Source organism: Fringilla coelebs (assembly GCF_963513975.1).
Source record: "Fringilla coelebs genome assembly, chromosome: 4".
NCBI lineage: Eukaryota > Metazoa > Chordata > Aves > Passeriformes > Fringillidae > Fringilla > Fringilla coelebs.
This window is the reverse complement of record NC_140032.1, coordinates 35,786,547-35,813,562: the sequence shown is the minus strand read 5'-3', so window position 1 is coordinate 35,813,562 and position 27,016 is coordinate 35,786,547. Positions and strand designations below refer to the sequence as shown.

Sequence of the window (27,016 nt, the reverse complement as noted above, 5' to 3'; positions counted from 1 at the left end):
ACTGTCTAGACTAGTGGGTATAAGGGCAGGGAGAGACACTTAACAATTGCTTCAGAAACATTGAACAGTTCATTTCAAATACATGGAAGCAAAGCAGTGGAATGCTTTCTTTTGTGAGATCTTACTTTTCATTTAGTGCTTTTGATTTACATACCATACTGGCGAAGATCCAAGCAGAGATTGGCTCCATCCACTACAGTGGCATTTCGGCAAATGGTCCACAGGTTGAAGTACATGTAAACAGGCAGAGAAGTGAAAGCTGTAACTCCAAGCCAGGCCAACATAAAGATGTATGTCAGCATAATAAACTGCAGTAAAAAAAGGAAAAACAAAACCAGTGGTAAGTCAGAACTGAACTGATTCACCATTGGAAAAAAAGGAACAACAGAGAAGTAACAAATGCATCTGTGACTGCTTTGTGTGCTTCTGCCCTTATTTCATTTATGGTTTTGGTCGGATAATCCATTAATGATCAGGTCAAAATGATGCCAGAGCACTAACATGATGTTTCTGAGGAACAAGAATTATGTTTCCAGAAGTGCAAGCTAACTCCATGTGCCTCTCACTCTTGTGCCAATGATGGATGCAAAGCAATGCACCTGAGGTACAGACAGATGTGTGCTCTGTGAAACATCTGTCCCTCCCTCTCATCACCACTACTCCATAGTCAGGACAAGAGGCCCTATCCTTGTGTCTTCCACTGCCAATCATGGAGTAAAAAATTAAAATTAAATACTGTAGGCTTTGCTTCTTTTGTTTTTAAAATTGGGCTCTTAATAAAAATGAGCCTTTATCTATACTGCCACAAAGTCTCACTGGCAAATCCTTTTGGCATTGAACCAATGAGACTATATTTTTGCCATTCTGTTATTGCATTCATACATATTTGGGATCTACCAGCAAATTCATCATTCAGAAAAAAAGTAAGCAAATGTCCTATAAATACGTAAACATGCCACCTTGCTGCTCCTTTGCTGGCCTGACACCACTGGGAAATACACTTATTAATAACAAACCATCTTTTCATTTTATGCTGTGGAAAGGATATGAAGAGGCTACATGGTAAAATGGGGAAATTAGTTTCCAAATATTGAATCCAAATAGCCCTGGTATTTGTTGGCTTCAGAAATGCTGAGGAATCTAAACACATTACTGTAAACAAAAAAATTTCATCAGACTAATATCACACTAACATTTTTCTAGCTGCTTACCTCAGAAAAATATTGGCTCTGAGAATAAGAAATAAGAAATATTTTTGAAAGCTGAATAAGCTGATCAAATATCTGCCAAAAATTAAACTTAAAGAGTAAATAAGGGGAAAATGGATGATATTTTCTTTTTTGTTTTTGGGTTTGTTTTTTTAATGCAAGATCTCTCAATTCAAGTAATACAGGAAAAAAACTAATATATGTATAGATTTTAGCTATGGAAATCAAATAAGGTCAGAATCTAAAAGGTTGTAAATGGTACTAAAAATTGTAGCAGAGTGGCTTATCCACATTGATCTGATCAGGAAAAGCAATCCAAAACAACAAAAGGTCTGAATTTAAATGAGATACCTTTATTGTGTTGAAGTTATGGGATGGATGTTCTTAAGCAATACTAAAGAGACCTTAATTTGATTTACTTTAACTCACTTCCAAATATTATTAAATAAAAGTAATTTTAAGTCTGAGGAAGTGCATTTACATAGGGATTTAACGTAGTTTAATTAATCCAGTTTAAAATTTATTTCAGATTAATTTTCCTGATTGTCTCTAGGTAAATGAGACTTGTAGTAGTAGTTTGAAAAGCTGTTTAATACTTTTGATATCAGCTTTCTATCCTTTTTTTTTTGAGTTAGTTCTCCATGCCAGTTTGAGGGTTACAAACTGTTTAAACTTTTTCCTCAACATCCAACTTGTTTAAAAGAAAAGCTGATGGGTCCATTTTACACACAAAGATTTCTAAAAATGCATTCACGCAGGTAACAGCTGTTTTCCTTATGAAATTTTCCCAATAACCAACTTACTACAAACCCAGCTGGTAAAATAGAAAAAGTGATAGCAAAGTCCAAAATAAATACACACCCTTGAATACTGCTTTAGACATTTCCATGAGTCAGTTGCTTTATATATGGGAAATTCTATCCCATCTATTGCAGAACAAATAGTTAACACAAGTAAATACTGTTCTGTACATGCTCCTTTTTCTGTTGCTGTTATTGTTCTTTTTCTGGTTTTTTTTTTTTCCTTTCCGTATTACAGTGTTAAAGTTAATGAAGAAATATCTGGCTCCACCCCAGGCACACACAAATTACTTGGAAAATTACATAGAAATGTAGATTCAGGGATATGAATTCCCAACTACATTGCTATGTCCCATCTTAATTTATTATCAAGCCAAAGAGTTGCACTCATATTTTTCTAAGGCAGGAATACTAAATAAGAAAGTAGACTGTCTTTGTATAGACTTTAAATTCTCATTTCTTCTAGAAGTGTTTTAAAAGTAAACCACCCTTCTAGACAATATTCTTAGCTTGACAAAAACAAGCAAGTCTGAAGTCCTACTTGTGGTCCTTCTAGAATCTGTGAAATAAACAGTACTTAATGAATTTAGTACATGTCTCAGGGTAGCACATCCATATAATTTAATGAAGTACTAAATCTTTTAAATTAGTTACATCACTGAAATGTAATAACTGTTTTTGTGACTGGGCTCCATATAGATTTGAGAATCTTCCTATTTTGTGATTAGTACCAAATGGAAAAGATAGGCCTTACTGTGAGCTTGACAAATTCTTTTTAATATCTATTTATTTTCTGATCTGTGGTAATGATAAAGAAGACTACTCAAACATTTCAACTGAGATAATACAAAGCACTAGTATAGCAAAGAGGGAGAAAACAGAGCTTATTAGCCTCTAAAAAAAAATCTGCCTTGGGCATAAAATGGTAGTAGAAATCTGTCATATGATAGCTGCAGTGAGTCACAGGAGCTGCCTTCTCAGAGAGAACTGTGTGCTTGTTATGGAATGGATTGTCCTTAAAAACATGAATCTGATTGGTTGAATATCTCAGAAAAATTGCTCAAATTATGATTTAATTTTAAAAACATATTTTAGAAAAGAAAGAACTTCAGCTTTCCTCTGTCTGTTGTTTTCAGCTGAAGAGCCAATGGCCAATGACATATTTAATTTCATGTCATAACACCAAGAGAATCAAGAAGACAGAAAAAATATGGAAGTTTACTTTTTTTATGTAAGAATTACTAAAATACAAAACTTCAAGTTAAACCATGGGGTAATTATGCATTATGCCTGGAAGCTGCTATCACTGATATCAGTGAAGCAAACCACAGAAATGTGGCCTGGACAGTAATATACTTTTTGCTGTAAGAGCAGTAAGAAAAGTTTATCTTTGTGCAACAAATTATTAGTTTCTAGCAGTAGCAGGTGCTAGATTCTTTTTATAATTGAATGGAATTATGAATTATTTGATTTTAAAAAAAGCAAAGGGAAGAATAAAGTCTTTTTTTAGATAATTTTCTCTGCTATTACAACCTTCCCTCTTTGCTCAAGAGAACTTACAAGGAATGCTTAAGGAGCCTGTTCTCTCCAGGAATTAAATTCAGAAGCCAATCTCCTGAGATTCAAAGGGATCTTTCTCCTTTGAAGTAGCATTCTGCTATGTGACAAGCTGAAGATATCTGGAATAGCAGTATAGCATCTTAAAGTGGTATCACAGCTTCTCCTTTAGCATCCTAGCTATTGTGTTTCTAGTGAGAATTACTTTCTCTGATCAGTTTGATTTTCACTCTGAGAAGCCAAACACATAAACTCAAAACAAACTAGAAGTGGTGTTCACTTCTAGTGAAATTCATCTACCAAATAATGAAGAAGAAATATCCCTAATTTAAACTCAGCTCACATTTGCAAAGAATAGCTGAAATGAATAATTATTTGAACAAAGAAATCTTTAACCTTTTTAGTGCTTTGGGTTTTTTTTGTATCATCACTGTGGCTGGCAAAATGCTCTTGCCAGATTTTGTAAGCTTTTCAGTGCCTGTAATGGCTTTTCTGAGTTTTAATGTATCAAAGCAGGCAAATCATCAACCTTCTGGAATGATTTTCTAAGTCAAAACATACCAATATCAGGAAGCAGGTATTTCAGAGCATATTCTGAAATTGTTTGTGTGGAGCACAACTTCCCTGGTGGTCATAGCTGGTTGAAATCCTTTTTCCACTTAAAATATTACTCAAATCCTATCTATTTTAATAAGATCAAGATTTCACTTAGTGGTTGGTTTGGGGTTTTTTTTCCCTCCTTCTTTCCTAATTTATGGGTACTTGTCCCATGAAAAGCACATTCATTAAATTTCAAACACTCTTCTTGCTTTAGTTTTGTTATAAATAATTTAGTACCCCTGAAGAAACATTGTATGATGGCTTCAGCGACCCTAGGGACAGAGACAGTGAAATCTTATCTAGAAGGTACAGTTTCTACAAAGAGAAATTGAGTGAAAAGGAAACAAATTAAACCTCGTTTATGTCATTTTATGAGGACACTACTGCTTACAACAAGAAAAATAATAAAGAAACATAGCAAGAAATTAAGTGCCCAAATAAAACTTCACTCCAGAAAGCTCTTGTTGCCATGTAATTTTATCTTTGTTCCAAACCACTCAGTACTTACTTTTACACTTTCTCTCAATCTCATCATATATTTATTTTGCATGAACTCCCTGAAGTGAGCTCTCAACACAGAGATTAGCAAAAAGATGTGCACCTTGCCGTGTTTGCATCACATGTAGATTTATAATCCTATGACACACACACAAAGAATGTTTACTTTCAGCAACATGAACTAAGAGATTCCTTCCAAACCTCTTCACTGCTTCAGAAATCCTCTTAAACAGCTTTTGCCAGAGATCAAAACCATACCTACAGAGGTCATGTACATCCATCCTGCTCAAAGCCTATCATGCTTCATCATGAAACCCTGGCATGGCTGGACACCACCCAGAATAAGCCCAGGGTGAGCCTGGCTGTATCTTATGGGAATGCTGGGGAGCAGCTGGCCTCTGCAGCAAAGTGCAGCCCTGGTTTGGGTGCATTTTCCAGAACAAGGTTCTGTGTCGGATTTTTTGGCCACACAGAAGCATGAACAGAAAGATCTTTTCAATTTCTTCCTGAATTGTCCTCTCAGGTGTCTCATTCACTTTCATATATTCAATTTCAATACTAATAAAAACTTATTTAGTTTTAGCACTTTGCCCAGCTGCAAATTCATAACTAACCTTTGCCTTTCAGGCCTTCTGCTTCATCTTGTTCATTTTACCCAGAAAAAATTCCTCTGAGTTATTGCTACTGTCTCTTTACCCTGCACATATTCTGCATAAATGCATTTGCATACTCTTTTTTAATTATTTATTGCAGGTGACACATATTTTCTTAAATGCTGAAATATTTCTTGATGCAGTTGTACTGGGAGAGTACTGATAGAGTGCACAGTTCTCCAGGTCACAAGAAGTCAGATTTACAGTACTACACGTTTGTTCCCACTTCAGGCCTGTTGTTTATTTGTATTCAATTTTCTATAATGCAAGGTTCTGACTACACCTTACATCAACAGTCCAGACTCAATAAGGGCTCTTTATCAATAAAATTTTATGAGCAGTTTAATGATTAGGTATTTGCTCCTGTTCATCACCTGTATTATTACTCACAGGAGTTTAGTTCTTCTTTGCAGAGGTTCAGATTTAATCCAGAAGATTTCTGCAATTTTTTTTTTCATTTTTAAGGAAGGCTCTCTCCATAAACACTGCCACCTCTTCCCAATGAATTTTTTTTGTGACAGCATTTTACATGTATAATTCCCCGTATGCAAATATGAAGGAGAGTGAGTAGAGAACTTGCTGAGTTCCTCTGGAAAACATTTTAACAATGCAGAAGCTCAAACAGCCTCAGCTTCTAATTTTAAAATGTCTAAAAACAAAAATGCTATTATTTATTTAAATGTAAATAAATGATAAAATGAAAAAAAAACCAAAACCAGATGTCTTTAGACATAAACATGTTGAAGAAGAACTGTTGAGTAGCTCACAAAGAAATGGTCTCTAATATTTTCATTTCTGTACTAACTAGCATCTCCAAATTCATGCCTCATTCATGGAGAGTAATAAAAAATGAAGGAAAAATATTTCAGCTTGTCTCATTTTATATACAATGCTTCTGGAAGAGACTATTGTTCTGATATTATTAAAAAATGCACGAAAAAACCACAGAAAATACACACATGCAAAGTCTTTTCTATAAGATCACTTCCATTGCTAACAATCACTTGTTGGACATTTATAATTGCCTCTACAAAACATGTTCATCCTCTCCCTCTCCCTATAACACATTATACTCCCAGGCACAGCTCCAAAAGTCTTGTTGAAACATGGATAGATTTCATGGTGTGCTATTACTGTCATGTGGTTGACATTCCTTGGCTTGCATTCAAGTCAACTGCTTCAAGAGAGAAACAAAAAAAAAGCCAATATTGGTCCAAATTTCTCTCCACAGAGGGACAGACTTCTCAGGTTTGCCTAATTGAAATTCATTCATTTACTGAATACTACCTAATTAGAATTTCCTTTGATTATTAAAATATGTTCACATAAAAATACAAAATCCCAGAAAATTGAAATTATATTTTGGAACAGTCTGGTTTGGCTTTTTAAAACATTTTTCTTCTACAGATAGTTTAGATGGAAGAAAAACTGATTTTGTCAAAATTAGGATCAATTCTCACTGTTGCTTTCTGTTTTTCATCTGCACGTATATTTTTCTAAATGTGTATTTCAAGGTTAAAATATTCCATGCATCATTTCTATTGCTTTGGAAACCATTTGGATGCATGTAAAAAAAATTACTTACTTTCTGATTTATGCTGTTGATTTTTTGGTAGCAGTGCAGGAGGAGATTTCCACAGTCATGTGAGAAATTATTCTCTAAGAAATTGATTCAGTTTTTTAAATATTGCTTGATAAACAAATTGGTGAAATATCAGTTTGAAGAAGATGGCTTTGTATTGATGCAAGACAAAGTTTTACCTTAAGATGATATAATTTTTTCTCTTTGGTGCTTCCTTAGAAACCAAATATTGTATTTTATTTTTTATTTCTGAATTTTCTTTGGAATGTTGATGGGTTTGTAGCATTGTGTTGCCTAAATTTATCATTATTTGTTTTATATCCTTCAGGTAAGACTATAATTATTGTAGTCTGACAGGCTTCTGAAGCCCTGTAGAAAGCATTGGATCTTTGCTGCTGCTTGAAAAAAGCAGAATTTCCTATGTAATTTTTTTTACAATTTTTCAAACAGGAATTACTTTTTCTCAAAATGCATATGCTTGATTTTCACATTCACAAAGTTATCCTTCTCCTCTTGTTTTTCTTTCTGGTGGTATTTTTCTAAAGCTAGGAAGTACTGTCTGGGAATATAGTTAAGATATTGCTTTGTATTTAAATAGGATTGAAGATAAATAATTTGGTTTTAAAAATGGCTTTTTAAAATATGGATTAGTAGCTTTTAAAATATGGATATCTTCATTAAATAACCTTTTTCATGCTCTCTCCTTCCTATGTTCGTGCCACAAAATGATTCAATTTGAAGACATTAAGTACAAAAAAAAATCAGTTCCATCATTACCTTTTCCCTGACAATGTAGGCTGGTCCTAGTAGTAAATTTACTAGGTTGTGCTACCAAAGAGCTGATAAAATTTTTATAAATCATACTCTAATGGTTTTCAGTGATGACAAATTTTCTATACACAGATGAAGATGTAACACTCAGCCGGGAAAGGACTGAACAATACAGATTGTTTGCATTTTTCACATTTCCAAAATTTGCAATGTAACGTTTTTTTAGAAAGTTTCCATGGTTTCTAGTTGGACACAAGGCAGTGAAGCTTAAATAAGTAAGCAGAAATAATAGTTATAAGCCTAAACAAATGTGTCACTCAAGGTTAATACCTGGCTGTCAAAAAAAAAAGTGTTTTCTTTCTGGTATATTCTTAATGGGCTTTGAGAAGCCTGTGTGAAAATGAAGGGGTAGGGACCTTCCTTGTTTGATTCCTGTCTTACCAAGCATTCAAAGTCAATAACAGAGTCTTTTAAGATTTTATTGTGACCTTAAAAAAATTTAAAAGATTCCCTCCTTCCCATGCAAGCAATGACCAAAAATATTTACAGAGCTAATTATGAATTCGTAAGACATCAACAGGAAGATGCAGTTCATAAGAAGAACAAAGGTATATGGATTCTGTGAATTTTCTGTCACCATAAAAATAATGAATTTGTGATAATTCCACTAATATGCAAAGGTTTCTTAAATAACTGTGAAAAGAGTAAGATGTCTAGATGCAGTTAATAAGTTAGCCAGATGAGAGCAAGAATCAAGGAAAACTATCATCATCTGATGAAACATTCAAGTTAAAGCTGAGATGGATTATCTGAACATAGGGGAAATAAAGCTATCATCTTGAGCATTTTATGATGAGCCATAAAAGAAAATTAAAGCCAATGGAGAAACTGCTCCCGAAGTCAAGCATACTTTGGAAATGTATGACAGCAGTTTATTAACAAAAAATACCTACTGACTGGGCTTACATGCCAAGGAAAAAAAAAATCTGTCATCCATGTGCAAGACACAAAGCACAATGGGAAACAAAAACATCCAGTTTATCACCACCAACAACAACGTTGCTGTCAGCGAGCAGCAAGACCAAGGGAAGATGAGAAGGTGCTGGCAAGGCACAATACAATGTCTGGCACACCCCTCTTTTAAAGGATGTAATGAATGCCACAGTCAACAAAAGAGCTGCATATACAACACATGGGAAGTTATGGGAGAAAAGGAATATCAAATGAAAGTATGATTTTATACATGCAATATTCGTGAGTGAGAAAATCTGGAACAATAGAATAAAAAAAAACAGAAAGGCTTCGACAGATTACAGAAACAAGACAGAAAAAAGTAGATTCAGCACATAGATATACATAACAAAATTTCTGAGCTCATTGCAAAATATTTCTAAAAATATAACAAAGAGTGAAAAAATAACTTGGTTTATTCTTTCTTTTCAAGATGCCATATGTACATTAACAATGCAGTTGGGAGAGAGTGACATAAAAGATGACTCTTTTAACCATTCAACTGAGTTTAGGACTGCTGCTAGGGCTTGTTCTTCCTATTTTAAGATCAAAAGCAGACAACTACAAGGAACACAGCTCTCTAAAGAAATTCCAAGACTGGTTTGGTATCCAGAGATAAAATTAATTCCAACAACCTATAAAATTGCTAATATGTTTTCTTTCATCTACTAACTCCAGCAGTGTTTAGATAGCAAATGTTATTCACCTAAATTCCAGCTAAAGGGGCCAAGCAGGATATATCCAACTAAATGTATATAGTTGATTGAAGAGCTTAACATAAAAGACATAACTTAAAAGACTTGAGGGTTATTCTCTTTGCAGGAAATAGGACAGTCACAAAAAAATTCAATTCACCTGATAAGTTTGCCTAAGCTGCCCTCTCCTTTAACTACTGAAGGAGCATAGGCCTTTTTCTTGACAACCTTAATTAGGTATGATATATCTGTGCCATAATATAATCCCTCTGAAGTTAACTACTCCATTAGCTTCTGGGTAATTTGTGGTAAAAAAATCATGTTTCTGGCTTTCAGTTGAGCAATCTGAAAGGTCAGAGCACTATGAATCTCACCTTGCTCATTTCCCATATCACAGTGTGAAACTACATACAGCAAACACACCTAAACTGAGGACATGAGATTTTGAGATACCTTCCCCAGTTAAGATTGGTTTAAAGGATTCTGGACCCATAAGGATATCTGCTGTCTTGGAGAGAAGGTCCTTTATTTCTCATAAATATGGTGTGATACATTCCTCAGATGGAGCAGAATTTAATAATAAGCAACGCCTCCCTGTCTGTCAGATCAGCAGTTTTACCCCAGAATATCCAGACATGGTATCTAATTTTCGGAAATGAGAGCTTCGTTTCTAACATTCAGAAATAATACATCTGCTCTGGGTGGGAAAGCCAGCTGAGCCTGCACTGAACTCTCTTCCTCCTGTTACACAAAGAATCAAATGTCACTATGATGCAGTTTCACTGCCTCTAGAATAACTGGTCTTGTAAGGAAAAGATGAAGTGATGAGTTCCCAGATGGTTTTTCAAAACATTTGTGCAGCTTCCACGTTTTGATTTTTTTTTGCAAAATAAAATATGGAAATATTTGGGAAGTTCATGTTTTAGTTTAGGCACTCAAGAAGCATGTATGAAATAGCCCATAGGTAATCAGATATCCAGAATTATTTTCAAAGGCAGAAAAATCCTTGTCAGTAATTAAATGAAATATTCCTAAAACTAAAGATACAGAAGGTGTATGTAAGTGCAGTTTAGAATATAAAACATCATTCTCTAGAGCTCTAACATGGTTCTTTTGAAAAGCAAGGTACAAAGAAATAGAAATACAGCTACCACAATGAAGTCTTCATATATTTTTTCCTTATGAAATAAAACAAAAACCAAACCTACTTTCCCATTTTATAGCATAAGAGGAGGGGGAAAGTGTCATTGTATTTATATTGACTCTGTGAGCAGATATTCCAAAGCAAGGTGTAAATGAGGCTTTCCATGGCCAAGCGAGCTGAATACAAATAGGAAGGGTATTAAATTGCAAACATGACAAAAGTGTTACAGTTGGCTTCAGGCCTGTCTCCCATTCTTCACTAATCATGCTGCAGCTATATATGAATGTTTATTTAATACTCTAAAAGCACGTTCAGGCATGGAAATATGAAGCCTAGAATGAAAGCCATCCCTCCTGGAATGTGACTGCCATTGTTTTACTGCTTTTGTTTTACTTTTCACAGTAAATTAAGTCTACAAACAGCCAGTGAGAGTCTTCACTGTCACTTTCACAATGCCTCTCTTGGAGGTGAGAGCCTCTACTCCATGGCAGTGCTGACATGACTTGGATGCTAAGCCTCTGAACGCTCATATCAGCTGATAAGTCAACTATATATTCACTGGAAAGTTTAGGCTGAGCTATTTCTTTTTCCATTACTTCAGGCAAAAAAAAAAAAATTCCTTTTGCCCATTCAGAGCTAGAAAATTAGGTATTTGCAGCTAAGGAGGGAGGTCAGGAAGAGCACGTGAAAAGTTCCTTCAGATGTTGGCTATCAGTGTTCTTAAAGGTCTGCTTTTCAAAAATATTTCTTAAGAAAGAGAAAAAGGTGTTATTTTTTGTATATTCCATATATAGAAATATATGGAATATATTAAAAATATATTCCATATATTTCTGTATATGGAATATATAAAAATGTATGTTTACCCATACAAAGATAAATTTTAAATAAATTTTTCTTTCTTGAAAATTTTTATTGATTTTTTTCTTACATTTTCATAATATGTTTAGTCACAGACATAACAAATTTACTCCTACAAAATATTAATGAAAAACAACTCATGGCAATGGTAAAGTTGAAGGACTTCATTTTCAGACTTTAACTGAAATGTTAAACTTCTATTTAGAAAGACATCAACAAATTTGATGTGAAACTATAGTCACAACTGGAATTTTACAAAGGTGTTTTTGATGTGGAGCCATTTTTATAATTTTAATTTTTCAAAACAACAAATATCTTGTGTGTACATTTCTGTTAGTAATAAGGCACTGCTAAAAGAAACCAACTGTTTAATCTTTGACAGTTTAGATTTTTAATATTTACAAAATTACTAGCTCAAAACTGAATACAAGGAAGCTTTCTTGCAACTTGTAGTATCTGCCAACCCATTTCAATAGCATTATCTCATTTTGGCAACTGTACAGAACAAAATTTATTACAGCACTATTTTAGCATTTGAACAATCTGGCCTTGACACACAATACTGATTTGATTTCATTTGCCTCTCCACTATTCTTTTTTGTTGTTCATAGGTCCTATTTCTTGATAACATTGCATGTGTTATGGAACTTAATTAATTCTTAACACATCTGTCTTGGATTGAAATATTTTGTAATTCCAAATATATATTTTTAAAATCTAAGAGGTTATTTTTTCCCTTAAGAATTTTAAGTATGAGATAATGAAAATCAACCTAGTCAAAAGGTATCAAGTTTTAATTGACATATACCCTCTAGAGTACAGACACTAAAGCCAGAATAATAATCCAAAATAACTCCAGACATTTGTATAGCAATCTTACTGACACAGCATCAAAAGGAGACAAGCAAACAAACAGCAGGTTTATGGGTTTTTTTCACCAGGAAAAAGAAAAAACTGACTTCAAGAACAGGGACAACAAGGTATTTAACTCAAACTAATTGATGAGTCGTTGTAATTGTGGTCATAAAGAGTATACAGCCTGAACCTTAGCTGTAGCATGTATATCAACCCAGGGCTTCTTAAAGTAAAACACAAACATTGCAGATTAGTGATGAGGAAAGCAAAGTGTTGAAGGAAATAATTTAATGAATAACTAGTGATAACAGTGATATTAACCATGGAATAGCTGCTTAACCATTCATTTCCTCTAGACACATACTGTAGAGTCACAGTTATCAAAACTGAGAGAGGATGTAGCACTGCTCTGCTGCAATACTGAGGACAGGCATTCAGAGATGCTGTGAAGAAGTGTTCTGAAAATTTTGCTACTCTATACAGGATTGGAACTAACTTAGTAGGTCCTCGGTGAATACAGATTAGAGACTTCTCTCCAGGAGATGAAAGCAGTGTTGGCATAAGCAGTGACTGCTCTTAATTTAAAATGTTCTCAGTCTTTTTTTATATGTTTATTTAAAGGTCTTAAAGCAATCTTAGTCAAAGTGCCAAACTCATACAACGATGACAAGAACAAAAGAAAAGGAGACAAAACCACAGATTATTGTGGAGCAGGTTACATCTACATAGACATGACATACAGACTGCATTCTCCAATTTACAAGATGCAGGTCATCTGTGTCCAGTTTAACCTTAAATGTCAGGGTATCCAAAGTACTCATTTTGATAGTCTTTGTGTGACTTGTAGTAACTATTGCTTATATTTGTTCAGACTGTACTGCACTTAATTAAGTATTGACAGTTATATCAGAGTACAGTGGGAAACCCAACCCTGCCTACTAATTTATATGTTATTCATCAATAATATAGCATAAAAAATAAGTGTACTCTAACACCCAGATCTATTTGGCTATATTTATCCATTTAGTGTTCATCACAAAATATGAGGTTTTCATGCAGACTCTGTTTTCAGAAATATCCAACTCCAACAGCTACCAAGGACTCTTAGCTTAGATGCAGAAGAGTCAAATACAAAAAAAATTACCTGACACTGGACAGAAATTTTGAAATAATCCCATTTGAAACAGTCAGCAATTTTACTAGGATAAACTTCTATTTAAGTCCTAGTACAAATCAAAAGTTTTTGAATCCAAATTTTCCAGGGTCGTAAATGAATGGGCTCTCCAAACCAGAGATTAACACAAGAATAAATAATGGCCTGTTTACCATTTAGAAACAAAATAGAACCTGATGACAGGTCTCAGCTAGTTCCAAAGAGGAGCAGGCAACATTTCTAAAATAACTAAAAATATTAATAAGGCAAATATTTCATTCCCAGTAGAGCTGGAGGCCTTACAGTTTTAGTCCTGCTCAGTACAGCTCATGTTGCTGAGGTAACAAGCTTTCTCACTCAGCTGGTGGAATTCATTGCTCCTGAGTAGCAAGAATTACTTAGCATTTAACCAATACAGAGAATATTTATAACACTCTGTTCTCCTTTGCTGCAATTTTTAAACCCTGAACCGAGGTATCAAAAAATATTAAAGAAAAACAAAACCAAAAAATAAACACCACAAGGCACTAAAAATATATACAGATCATATTGAATTTGTCATAAGTACAAAAGCTTTCTTAGCCACTTACCCAGGCACTCACACATCTGCCACAAGTGGTGATTTTGAAATCTCCATAGAGATCCTTGATGGCACCAGTTGTAAAGAATCCCTCCACCATCAGCAGAATGCCATATACAAAGAATGCAGCTGCTACACCATATATCACGTACTTGAAGATGTCAATCCTGTGTAGGAACAGCAAAAATTAATTATCTGCATAAATATTTAAAGCTGACTCTGAAATTTCAGGGTGAGATAATCAGACCCCCTGAGTCTCCAACTGTATGACTGACTGGAAGTGTAAGTGCTGATGTGCCATAATGACAGGTGAGGCTGAGGACAGGAATGAACTTTGAAATAAAATAGTGTTGATATAAGAAACACTGGGTCATTGACTCTAATTAAATGTAAAAATGGATCTGTTTAGGTAAGACAGCAAAAATTGTCACATCGATTTAAAAGTCAGTTACTTTTCAGTTTTTGGCCTCTAAATGAAGTGGAAAAGAAAAACAAGAAAAGGAAAAGGAAGCAAAAACCTGACACATCTCCTAAGTCATACATTCTATCCAGCACTTAGGTTATAGAAGATATAGAATCTTGAATAAATGTTTCTGCACATACAAGTCTGCAGGGTCAGTCTGTGCTACCTTCTCATTGTTATTCACCCACTTATTCTCCAGTGGACAAAGTGTTTGTCACAGAATAATAAAGTCATCAAGAGAGATTCCTTACTTCAAACCAGAAACATATCATTCCAGAAGTAATGGGGTCAGATCATCTGGAATTCTTCTTTAATGAGGTTTTAAAATAAAATTTCACAGGCACACAGCTGGAGCAATGGAGGGATGGCTTGCAGTGTGACATGCAGGGTCCTAGAAGGCTCAATTCACTAGAGATCATCACCTGGGTTGTGTGGGTGTTCTGCCCAGCACTGCCTGTAAGTTCAACCTTGGCCCAAGGAGACTGTGCCTCTTAAACATTCTCTCATGACCAGCACTTGGGACAAGATTCTCGATAGCACCTCTCTGTTCTTTTGTCTAAACTTGGAAACATTCCTGCTGGCCATAGCCTTGGATCAGCAGGTTTCAAAGTTTTCTACTTGGACTTCTCAAAAAAAACTAGCCACAGTAAATTTTCAATTTGTTGATGTGACAGGGAAGGAGCTGTGCAACTCTGTATAAAATTGCTACATTCAGATTTAAGATGGTACTAAATTCCAGTCTTAATCTCCAGGTCAAGATAGTGACATCTCCTAACAGAGAAAGTCAAAAAATAAAGCTGAGAACCCTTAGGATCTGCCAGATGAATTTTGACATGCCATTACCCACACTGGATGTTTTCTCAAGACAGTGATGAATATTTTTATTGTTTTGAAAGGAAATATTTAAAGATAACAATTCCTTAGGAGCACACTTTCCGTCATCACTCAAAAGGACAACTAATACACATTTTACATGTATAATACAATAGAAAAAGCTCCAAAACCTATTAAAATATCTTTGAGCTTGAATGGTTTTCAAAAGATTCAAAGTCAGGTTCAGGTCTATATTAAAAAATGCAATCAAAATGCAGTTAAACTTCTGACATAACTGGGGATGGGAGAAGTACTAGAAATGAATGCTTCTGGAAATGAGACAGGTTATGTTTTTCCCTTACATTCTAATACCAAAGCACTTCCACCTTTTTTTTTTTTTTAACATTGCTTTTTGTTTCATACTCAGATGAAAACCAAAGTCAATTTCTACATGGAATAGATACTTGAACAAATCAAAAGGGTGAAAATATTCAACACTGTAGATGGTATAAAATGATGCAGATTAAATTTATTTGAATATACATAATACAATGCAAAAATCCCATTTCCCTGATTTGACAGTAATTCAGCCATTGTAACACTTTTTTTTAAACATCAAAACTGTGTTTTAAGCCTGCCTTGCCTATAAGTGACTTTAAAAAAGGTTACAAAACCAAATAGACAGCAACTTTGTGACCATTCCATAAAAACTCTTCCAATTCTTATGTATATATATACTTTAAACAATTGTGACCTTCACCAGTGGTTGAAGTCTGGGAGTTCTGCCAGCAGCAGCTCCCCTCAGACCTCAATGTGCTCAGTTACAAGCTCTCATTGCCCTAAAGAGATTAGGACTTTTGAGAAGTCCAGAGACTATTTCAGTTCTTACAACAGCCCTTTAAACCATCTGTGCTGAGTCTCCCACTGAGCTGCTTGTGTCAAAAAGTGTGCTAAGAGATCTCTGCTTTTTCCTCAGCCTTATGTGCATCTACAGGAATAACTTTCACTTAAGCCTTCCTTTCACAAAAGGAAAAAATTATATATAGCCCAACAGCAGCCAAATATAGAAATCTATTTCCTTCTCATCCACTCGTCACAGAGAGATCATAAAATCTCTATTCATCAGACTATATGGGATGAAATAGCCAGGCTTATTCCAAGGGGAAATGATCTCCTGTAAAGCAAAAAGTGAAAAGATAAATGAAAATGGTGACACAATCACTCAGCTACCTCTTTAAAAGACAGAGTTGTATTGCAGTCTAGCTACATTTAGTGTCTGCTGTATTTAAAGAAAATGTACTGCAACAATAACTTTATATATATATATAGTTTTGAAGATAGCATTGCTAGTAAGTTATTCTGCAGCATTTAATATAGTTCACATTAAGTTTTATTTTCTCATTAAGTTATAACAGATAAAAGATAGACCTTATAAAATGAAGATTGCCTTTCTTTAAAATAAAATGTGATTCTTTGTGGATGAACTCACGGAGATTAATTGCCATCTGTGCTTCAGCAGATTCTCAAATGCTGCAGACAGAGCATGAGAGCAACCAGGGAGGTAGAGGGGAATGGCAGAAGGGGAGATGAACGTGAGCCAATGGGCAGGATGGGTAAGGACAAAGAAAAAGAACAAGAAGGGCTTACACTTCTGAAATGGAAGGAGAGATGTGGGTAATGAGCAAAGGAAGGAGACAAAATAATAAAGATAAAATTTTGTTCTTCTGACAGGATTGGAAAATGTACAGTATTTTACAAAAAAAAAAAAAATACTGGAAAAATATACATTATTATTAAAACTACTCTGACCGAGGCTGCTGAGTAGAATAAGCTGAATGATTATCTAAACTTAAAATAATTGTGAAAAGCATCTTGAAGTTGGTAAAAGATTTAAAAAAAAATACAGAATAATCTAAGCTGTATATTTGTCTTACTCTGGTAGATTCTCTGTGGATTCTGGATCTGCCCTTCTTCACGACACTATGTTCAGAAATGTTAGAAATATTATTGTTTTTAAATTGCAATTTAAATCAAACTGATGCTTCAATTTTTTGTTCTTTCTTTGCTGCCAGGTCATTAATATTCCATATTAACCAGACTCCCCTAATTCATTAGTCTGAATCTGGATTCTATCCAACAAGAAGCATATTCAAAATATCTCTAGAGAAAACACTTTCTTCTTCTGGCAGAAGGTATTCAGGGAAGCCATCAATGCTAACTTCTCAATGAACAGGTTGGAACTGAAAACAGAGTAGACTATCCCAGCAGAGACAAGTCAGAGGTGAGTGAAAATATTCTTAGTGAGTCAGACCAATGTTGCAGATTTCCTACTGTGTATTTTCATGGTGCTTTGGCAAGTTTAAGTACTAAAAATTATAGTAAATCTGCAAGAAATAAAATAATTTGTTAAACAAACTTGTCTATGTTTTGCAGGTTTTTGTGAAACTTGTCTTAATATAGTTTTAGAACAATCTATATATTTGCTTGGGATATTTTTTTTAAAATTTGGGTAATATAGGAATGTAGCACAGACATTTAGCTGTAATTAACAGGTAAAGCTCACACTAATTTGTCCTGTGACATGATTCTTATGCTGCCCAGAAAACCATTATATTCTGAAAAATAATGTGTGCACTTCAGCCTAAACAAGTGATAAAAGCCTAATATTTCAAAGATTTTCATTGGCTTACCCACCAGAATTCCAGATATTACTGTGAGACTAGTTTTCCTGAATTTATAATTGTCTTATGTTTCTATTCCAGAATGTATAACATAACTTCTCCAATATATATAACGATATTAAGATATTACAGAGGTTAAGCAGAACATGATTGCTAATGAATTGTGCCTATACTTTCTGAATGCAAGTAGTTTCACGCAATTACATCTATTTCCAAGCTAAAAAACTCCCAAACATATAAGAAAAATAAAATACCAGAGCAATCAAAGTACTGACATGTTAATAAGATGACCATAGTAAAATATCTAATGAAAAACTGGTTTCTTTTGGTTTTTTTTTCCTGCATAGAAAATTTAGAAGGATGAGAAATACATGCAAATGTCACCATTGGAGTAGAAGGGCTTCTCCTATTTTGGAGGATTGTTTGGTTTTTAAAATTTTTTTTCTCTTTCAATGGCAGGGAGCATTGAGTACTTGATGTTTACATCTAGAACACACAATAAGCTCCGTTACCCTGTAAACCAGCAATTCTGGCCTCCATGCTAACCCTCCTGCCCCACAAGGGACTGATGCTAACAGGGTGTTAAGACACTGAGAGAGCAGCCTCCCCCCTCATACTGTCTCAAGCATGGAGAAATAGCTTTGCAATTGTGTTTTTAGAAGACAGACAAGATACAAGGAGATGTTTGCAAGAGAAAGGTCAGTTTAGGCTATGCAGAAATCAAGCCCCCTGGAACTTTTGAAAAGATGTGCTCAGGCTCTCCAGCAAACCAGCTGGGAACAATTTCTAGATGTCAGTTCATGATACTATTCACTTAAATACATCGAGCAAAGAAGATAGCTGATACCTTAAAACAGAGGGAAATTTTTAGGAAAAGGAGGAGACAAGCACAGACAAACTTCAGGATGAAAACAGGCAGAAAGAATTTATTAATAGAAATGTACTACCCGCAAAGTAAGACAAAAATCCCCAAGTAAAAGCCCAAATGAGGCAAAAAACCTGAAATATTCTCACTGTGAAGGGAAAAAAAATTGAAAGCACTAAAAAAAATTCAGCATAATTCCATGAGGAATTTTTTCTAGATTAGGTTAATAAGGAGTCTAGCTTCTAAATTTCAGGTGGGAAGAAAATAAAACTGGAGTATAGAATGCTCAACTAAAGTTCATCAGGAAATGATAAGAGAAAGGATTAACAGTCAAGAAAGGATAAGAAAAAAAAAGACCAAAAAGTAATTTTTATTAAACTAGAAACAAAATACAATAGAAAGATAACAGAGACTTGATTATGCATTTCTGGAAGAAATTGTGTAATCATAGAAAACATTTGCTCAAAACTGAAGCCAGATTGTTAGTATTATATAAAGAAGACATCATCCTACTACAATATGCAAGTTACATCCATCTTCTGCAAGGGCCAGATTTTCTTCTTCTGCTCTGAAACAAAGCTGATGTGACATAAGTACCCATTGGTTTTAATTTGTTATGTACAACTCTCTACAGCCATGTAGAATAGGACCCTAGGTCATCATCCTCTACAAGTTTGTTGCTTCCTTCCTAAGAATGGAACAGTTGAACACAGATTTCTTACAGAACATCTAAAAAGCCATACAGAACCCTCCAAATAATGGAAGAAGAGCAGAAGCAGCACAAACCACATCTCTGTTCTGTGTCTCTTGTAACTTTCTTGAAATAGGAAAAGATCCAGCATAAGAATTTTAATAATCATGAAAATTGTCATCCAAAACACTGAATTTTTACTACAACTGAAGGGCAAGGCTTCTCCTCAACATTGTTTGGGGGCTTTTTATAACTTAATTTTGTTCTGTCCAAAACTACTTTCTTAGAAACATTTTAGAGATGCTAATTACAGAAGAGATCAGAAGCCTCCTTTGTCTGAAGAAGGCAAAAGCCCCACTGGAACTGGTGCAGAGTATTGGGCTGACTTCTGGTGGAATTACATGATGGTTGTTGTACACTATGGATACTGAATTTCCAAGCAATCTTCTGCAGCAGGAAAGTGTAAAAGATGTTGCAAAAGCATATTGCAGGATTTGTGAGTGTTTCATTAGTACAGCTACAAACTTGGAGACATGCAAAGTACATACTGACAGTGTAAAGCTGACAGCTTGTTACTGTATGTCCAGATTGAGATCAAAGTAGGGAATCTACCCTTTTCAGATATCCTGTGGAACAGAGAGCTAGTTTTACATGGCACATAAAGCATATTTAGCCATATGGATATTACATATAAAGATGCACTTTCCATTTTATCTGTTTATAAAGTGAGCTAAGACTAAAGAGAAATAAAGGCAGTTAAAAAAGAAAAAGATATTTCTGTGGAGATGAACCACCTATTGAGAAAGGGAAAATCACAAGACATTAAGTTATTATAGCTAATCTAAATTCCAGTCAACCAGGAAGGAGTGCTACTTAACACAGTACTAAATAATACAGATGTCTGCTGAAAAGTAGGAGACTGTATTTGCAAAGAAGAAGACCAATAAATTCTTTATGTAAGATCACTCTGCTGGTATTCACATGCACTGCTATGAATTTTCCAGATTATTCAACTGGTATTTTCATGTGGTGAATTTCCTTATTCAATTTCATAAAATGAGGACTATGTCTTTGCAGGTAATTGCCAAATCCTAAATTTTACTTACAGAAGTTCTCACTGGTATTGCCTTTAACAGAATAAAGACTGGACTGCATTTTATAGCTGACTAGGTGGTAAATGTGACTTTTCAGTGCTGTATAATCTTGTAAAGGTCATGTTCTCAGGTGCTGACATTTTTTTGCCATATTTGATGCATCTGCCAATGATATCAGATCTAAAATCCTATGTTCTGCATCTAATATTTAACATGCTGTATTTGTCCAGTGCTGCTATTTATATCTGACTCAGTTATTCCAATGAAATAAAGACTGTTCTCCCTAAGTAACCTGAATCTTCAATGACATTGTGCTTCCTGTGGTGGTACCTGCCAAATTATAATACCTGAAGAAGACGCAGGGGTCAAGGTTGGATATTCCATGTGGAAAAAACTTCATTCCTCCACACAATCTCTGTTGCAGTTTCCAAACACACTATGGCACAGTTAGCAATTATGTGATACAGAGCCTTATATGCTTTGCTTTCCACAATACAAATAGTATTTAAAACACAGTGTCTGTTCAAATTTAAAGAATGTTTTTGTAAGAGATAAAAATATATAGGGAAAACCAGATTACTGCAATTGTGTATTAAGTAGATGCCTTAAAGAGAATCATCACACAGTCTAATGCAAATGTTTATAAATATCACATTTATTATTAGCTGTCCTTTACTACCGGGCACATTGTAATAACTTTCACAGCATTCCACTAATATAAGTGTAGAAGGATTGATGATAACAGTAATATTTTAGTGCTACCAGCATTTAAGTTGTGATAGCAGCAAAGTCAACAACAACAACAAAAAAACCACAGCAAATCATAACATCCATTTATCTACCTCTCAAAACATTGTTTTTTATCCCTAAGAGGGGAGATATAAAAGATTCTACACCATTTTGTTTCATTTTACTCAAAAGAAAACAGTTGTACATACATATATATATTAAAAAACAATACTATCTAGTAAACCCTGACTATACACTAAGAGAAAAGTCAGCAGCAAGCATCAAACCTGGCCACAGCAGTACCTGAAACACAGGTTTCACATCTTGAAAGGGAGGAAATATTTAGACTTAGGAAGATGGCACCAATACAGCGTCTATGCAACTTCCCATAGAGAGCACAGTGACAACAGAATTACAGATTGCAACTTCATTTAGTTTACTATTTGGTTTCACACCTTTAAAGGAAGTAAATTTACAACGACCTGAATTAGCTTTGGCTGTAGTGGGAAAATGGGTTTAATGCTACTATCAGGGAGATTGCTTCATTTTCCACTCTAAGAGCATGATTCCCTTGTTCCATGGCCTATATATCACAAACATGTGACAGATGGCACTAACTGGCTTTGCGCACTAAAGAGAAAGAGCTGGAAAAGGATGCTGCTGGGAAATACACAAAACATACCTTGTGCTACTGATTTTCTAAAATCTCCTTTTGGAATTTGTTCCAAACACCAGAAAAATATAAAAGTCCGGCTCATGTGATACATGCTTGATAATCATACGTCTCTTTCTGCTGGCTTTGCAATGTTCTCAAAATCAGTGATTAAGTGAGAAAATCTAGTTATACCTTTATCCCTACTTTGCAGATAGTGTCCACTGCATTTTATTAAGTTATTAGGAGAATGACTGAAAACTACATCCACCTCAAGCAGATGGCTCAGTTTTAGTGAAATCTACAGAGCTGTTAAACTGACAAAGTCAGCAACATAAACCATTCACCTCTTGTAGTTAAATATTATAAAAGCAGTTTTCAGGACAATTTAAAGCTTCACATGTATTTTATAAGGCTTTCTCTGGAAGTTAAATAATTTCTCTACAGCCACTGAAAGAATCCACATCCCAAAAAAAGGCCAATGCTTTCTGCAAATTCCCTAATAAGCATTCCTTCACTTGGTGGGGGAGTGGGTGGAGGGAAACAGCTGCCAGTAGAACAGTGAGATGGTTGATAGTGAAAAAGTCTGGAACTGTAGGGAGTGGAGCTTCCCAAAAGTCATTCAGAAAGCAATATAATTAGAGGTTAGTCTCAATGAAATGGTCACACATTGAAAATTCCAAATGTCTTTATAGCCATCCAATTTATTACAAGTTTATGGATTTAAAAATTAATGTCTGAAGAAAGAAGAGTCTACCATTCAGCTATGTGATTTTTGCAGATATGTTCTCTCCATCAGGAATACCTGTCTATACAGCATTTGTTCTCATTATTTTGAACAAATTTGATTTATATTGGCTTTCAAGTATTTAGAGTAACTGTTTTACCTTTCTCCCCTGAAGAAACTAAAGTCAGGCTTTAATTCAGTGCTTTGAGACAAAACACTTTTTTAAAAAAATTATTGTCTTTTTTTAAGAAATGTTTGGGGTTTGCATCTTATTATAGGCTGAATTTTGGGTTGCATTTTCCCCCTACAAACGAGCAAGCAAAAAAGCTCTCTCTCTACCCTACCCAGCACCTCTCTAGGTTGCCTTCATAACTTTGGAATTATTGACCATGATCATTCTGTATTGTAACTTGAAGAGAAAATCATAAATTTGAGAAAATTTATGGAACTGACTGGGACTTATAGAGTTTAAATGGCAGCTACAAAACTTGCTTATAGTTCTTAAACGACAAATATTTACTACTTGTCAATGTTTCCACAGCAGATATGATATGCAGCTGTTAAAGACTCCTTGAATTCAGAGAGTGATCCAGGGAGCTGAAATGAGGGACCAGTCTGCAGGACCAGCACTCACATCACCTCTTTTATCCCACAGGGCTGTTGTTCTTGGCTGAATCCCCAAGGGCTGAATGCTCCAAGCCAGCTTTGCTGCCTATTGCAGACTCTTCATTCATTAATCTCTCCCCAAGTGTCAAAGCATCTTGTGAAGTGTGGGCAGCCCAGAGCAGCCCCAGCCCTGTGGCCAGGAGAGACTGAGGTCAGGGTCTGAACCCCTCTGGCTTCACTGAAATGTGGTCCTGGACCATGGGAAGGCTGAGGAGAGGTGAGGCAGGGACAGTCAGGGCTGTTGATGCCCTCAGGGACACTGATTTGGGCATTTCTGGATGGAATTGTTGGATCTAGGTATTTTATTTTAGGCAATTAGAGACTGTTTCATATTTTGTTTATGCCCTCATCATGCCCTGCTTTCTCTACAGGGGTCTGCTGCTTCTTCTAAACTATAGCCAGTAGCTGGCAGAGATAAAAGATACAGGGTGGTTTGTGAGCTGTGTTGTTTGCATTCAGAACACAATGCAAAAAGTTAACACAGCCTTTATCTCTTGCTGCCCACATAAATAGCTCTCAGACTGGGATTGATTTTTATGCTGAATGACATTTAAAATCCAGCATGCTAATAAAAATATAGAGAGAAACCATAAGCATGCTTAAACAGAATCTAACACACTTCAGCACTCCACTGCAGCATCTGCCTGGCACATTTATCACAGAAGGACAGACTCCAGGCCAGCCTGAGACACTTCTCAGCACTAGATGCATTAAGAGCTCAAATGTGCTAGATAACCTTTAAAAAAAGTACAGTTGAGTAAGGCACACTGCTAGATTTTTTGAAGTTCTTCTAATTTTTAATCAGAAAAATAAAAAAACCCTAGGTTTTATTTCCATTTCAATATGGATTGTTTTACGGATGTAGGCACTTTGATTTCTACTTACATATTCTTCTTTCTGGTTTTTGGTCTTTCAAAAGTATGATTACTATAGAGCTTTTGTACTGCCAACAGTTAATCAATACTTGTGAGAAAATATCAAGGATTTATTTATCCCTACAAAATTATTTTAAAAGCAGTGTAATATCTACTTAAACAGGTAGAAAATTAACATGTGCAAATTTCTTTGTCACACAGTTTACCCAGTTCAAAGCAATTGCTTAGCTGCTTTTAATCAATATATTTGATTACAATATGTTGCTGTATATTCTATATATTCTCCTCCTACCTTTAAGACATAAGTGTAGATATACCTTTCACAACTGAATAAAACCAAATTTCATTTTACAACAGGTCTACCAAAGAAAGAATGGGGTTTAATATCTCTTTAAGTAAACAAAGAAAACAAACAGGTTGAAAAGCTACAAGCTAAGAAAAAAACAAATTCCAGGGGGAAAAAATTACAATTCCTTAACCTTTTACAGTGAATTTTATGCATTTGGGCTGTATTCCTGGACTGATACTTTCACTTTAGTATGTGACAGAGAGAAGCTGAAAAACGTGCTATGAAGAGAAAGCATTGATTTGTGGCTGTTCTGCACTAATAGCTTCCCAGGGACTAATAAAATAAGTTAGAGCCTAATAAAATGACTGATCTTTCATTCAGGATAACAATGACCCTTAGCCACCAAGTCAAGCCAGACTCATCATTCTAAATAACAATACAAAAAGGCGAAGCAGAAGATACATCTTCCCCTTAACCAAACATGTTATACAAGGACATAAAAACTCCTTGATCCAAAGAAGAAATTTCAATATGGTGCAGCAGTGACATACTTATTTGGTTCATGCTCCCTTCTGGCTACTAATTCCACAGTGGAAATTTACACCTAAAATTTGCAGAGAAGCTTTGGAAAGGATGTTGATAACATACCCCAGGAGAAGTTAAGAAATTTCAGATTCCATTTCTAGCTCTCGTGCAAACAGTGGTACCCAGTCAGATCAAATATACATACATATTGTTCATTTTTGTATGTCAAACAATGAATATAAGGAAAGAGTAAGAGCAGGATCAACAGATAAACTCCAACACTAGCCTAGCCTTTGTGACTTCCTGAGCTGGATAAGTTTGTGTGTCATTAGAAATCATGGATCGATTTGTTTTCCATGATTGTCCAGTGTTTCCTTGAAGCCTTAAAAACTTCTGGCATCCATAATATGCAAAGAGGTTTCTAGTTTTGCTATGAAAAAATTGAAGAACTTGCTCCTGCTGAACCTGGTGCCTACTACTTTCCTCTGACAACTCAAACATTTTGTACTGGAATAAAATGACAATCCAATCTTGTATGTCTTATTCATAATACTGTGAATTTATAGACCATTCATGCAACAGTTCTTAATTACCCTCTTTCTAGGCTGAAGAATTCTCCTACACTCAATTTTTAACCATGTACCTCCTGTTCTATAATTCTATCATTTTCTTTGTGTTCTTTGAGGAACCAACGTTGTATACAGTATTTATGATATGAATTAAAGATGGACTTATGTAATGGCATAAGTATGTTGTCTGTTTAACTTTGATTTTTCCACTTGTTGGTACTTGGTTTGTTTTCTGATCACTGCTAAGCCCTGAGATGTTAATTATGGAACTATCCATCAGAAAAGGTCAATGTTTTTAATGATCAAATCACTTCACTTTTATGAAAAATATTCATGAAAGAAAATAATTGCAAATTTAAGGATAGGCTTCTTCAGCTTTAGTTACAACCATTAGCAGCTAGATAAGAATTTGAATTTCAGCTATCTAAGAAAATCATATGTTAAAGAGACAATTTTAAAGATAAAAGAAAGCATTTAATTTAATTTCAGGATGCAATAAACTATTTTTTTAATGTAATAAATTTGACAAAGAGAAGTTGATGCTCAGCAAAACAAAGGTCTTCCAGACATAGATTTTCAGGAATAGTGAGGCATGAAACCTTCAAAACAGCTTAATTCTAGAAAACTCAGAGGCAACAGAATTTTGACATTTCAAGTCTCAGGGTTCTGCACAACTCCTTGGTTACCTCTTTATTGTGTTTACTCCCAGAACTAATACTTGTTGCACAAGTCTGCTTTATCTATTTATAGTTTTGTGGCCGCAGGGTTTGTTTTTTTGTTTGCTTGTTTTTTAAATGCAAGGATGCATGGAACAGATTTTGCGATATTATATCAAGTAAATTTTAGTAATAGATTAATTAAAGATGTGGGATATTTAATAGTCTTAAAAATTACTTGCAAATACTAAAAATATTAGCTTGGTCAAAACGTCATCTGCTAAGCTTATCCAAACAATTTTCTTTATGATATTCACTAAAAAAATATTTTCTTTAGTCAGATTTATATCCCTTGTGGAATTTTTCAGCAGTTTTAAAATGAAACAACTGAAAATAACTTACAGGGTGAAGGCATCAATAACATCTCCTGCAGATCTTGTCATCTCAAAGTAGGTTTGCAGAATGTTGACGGTTCCTGAAAGTGCTTCATGCCCACAGCCACAGAACAGTGCAACTCCAGCATAGAGCAGGATGGTGGCAATCAAAGACGCGTAGGGGATGCCTCCCAGGCATTTGATGCAACACTCGAAGCATCCTACAAGAAAGAAAAAAAAAAGTTATATGCTACTGAAATAAATCAAAAAGGCAAAATGAATGTTTTTCTCATGAGAAACACTTCTGAAAATTAAAGACTGTAGGCCAAAGAGAGTTTAGGTCAAGTATAACAACCCAGACTGTCAGAAAACCCGTGAA

General features: G+C 34.9%; 1 protein-coding gene across 1 annotated transcript in view; it reads right to left on the bottom strand.

The window, feature by feature from the left end:
* GPM6A (glycoprotein M6A) overlaps positions 1–27,016 on the bottom strand; it is a gene marked incomplete at both ends in the record, with an annotated part of 112,582 nt that overhangs the window by 8,646 nt on the left and 76,920 nt on the right. The window contains 3 exons of the mRNA XM_084204527.1: positions 155–308; positions 13,979–14,135; positions 26,666–26,858. Of these exons, the coding sequence (XP_084060653.1) occupies positions 155–308; positions 13,979–14,135; positions 26,666–26,858 (504 nt within the window). The remainder of the gene's footprint in view (positions 1–154; positions 309–13,978; positions 14,136–26,665; positions 26,859–27,016) is intronic.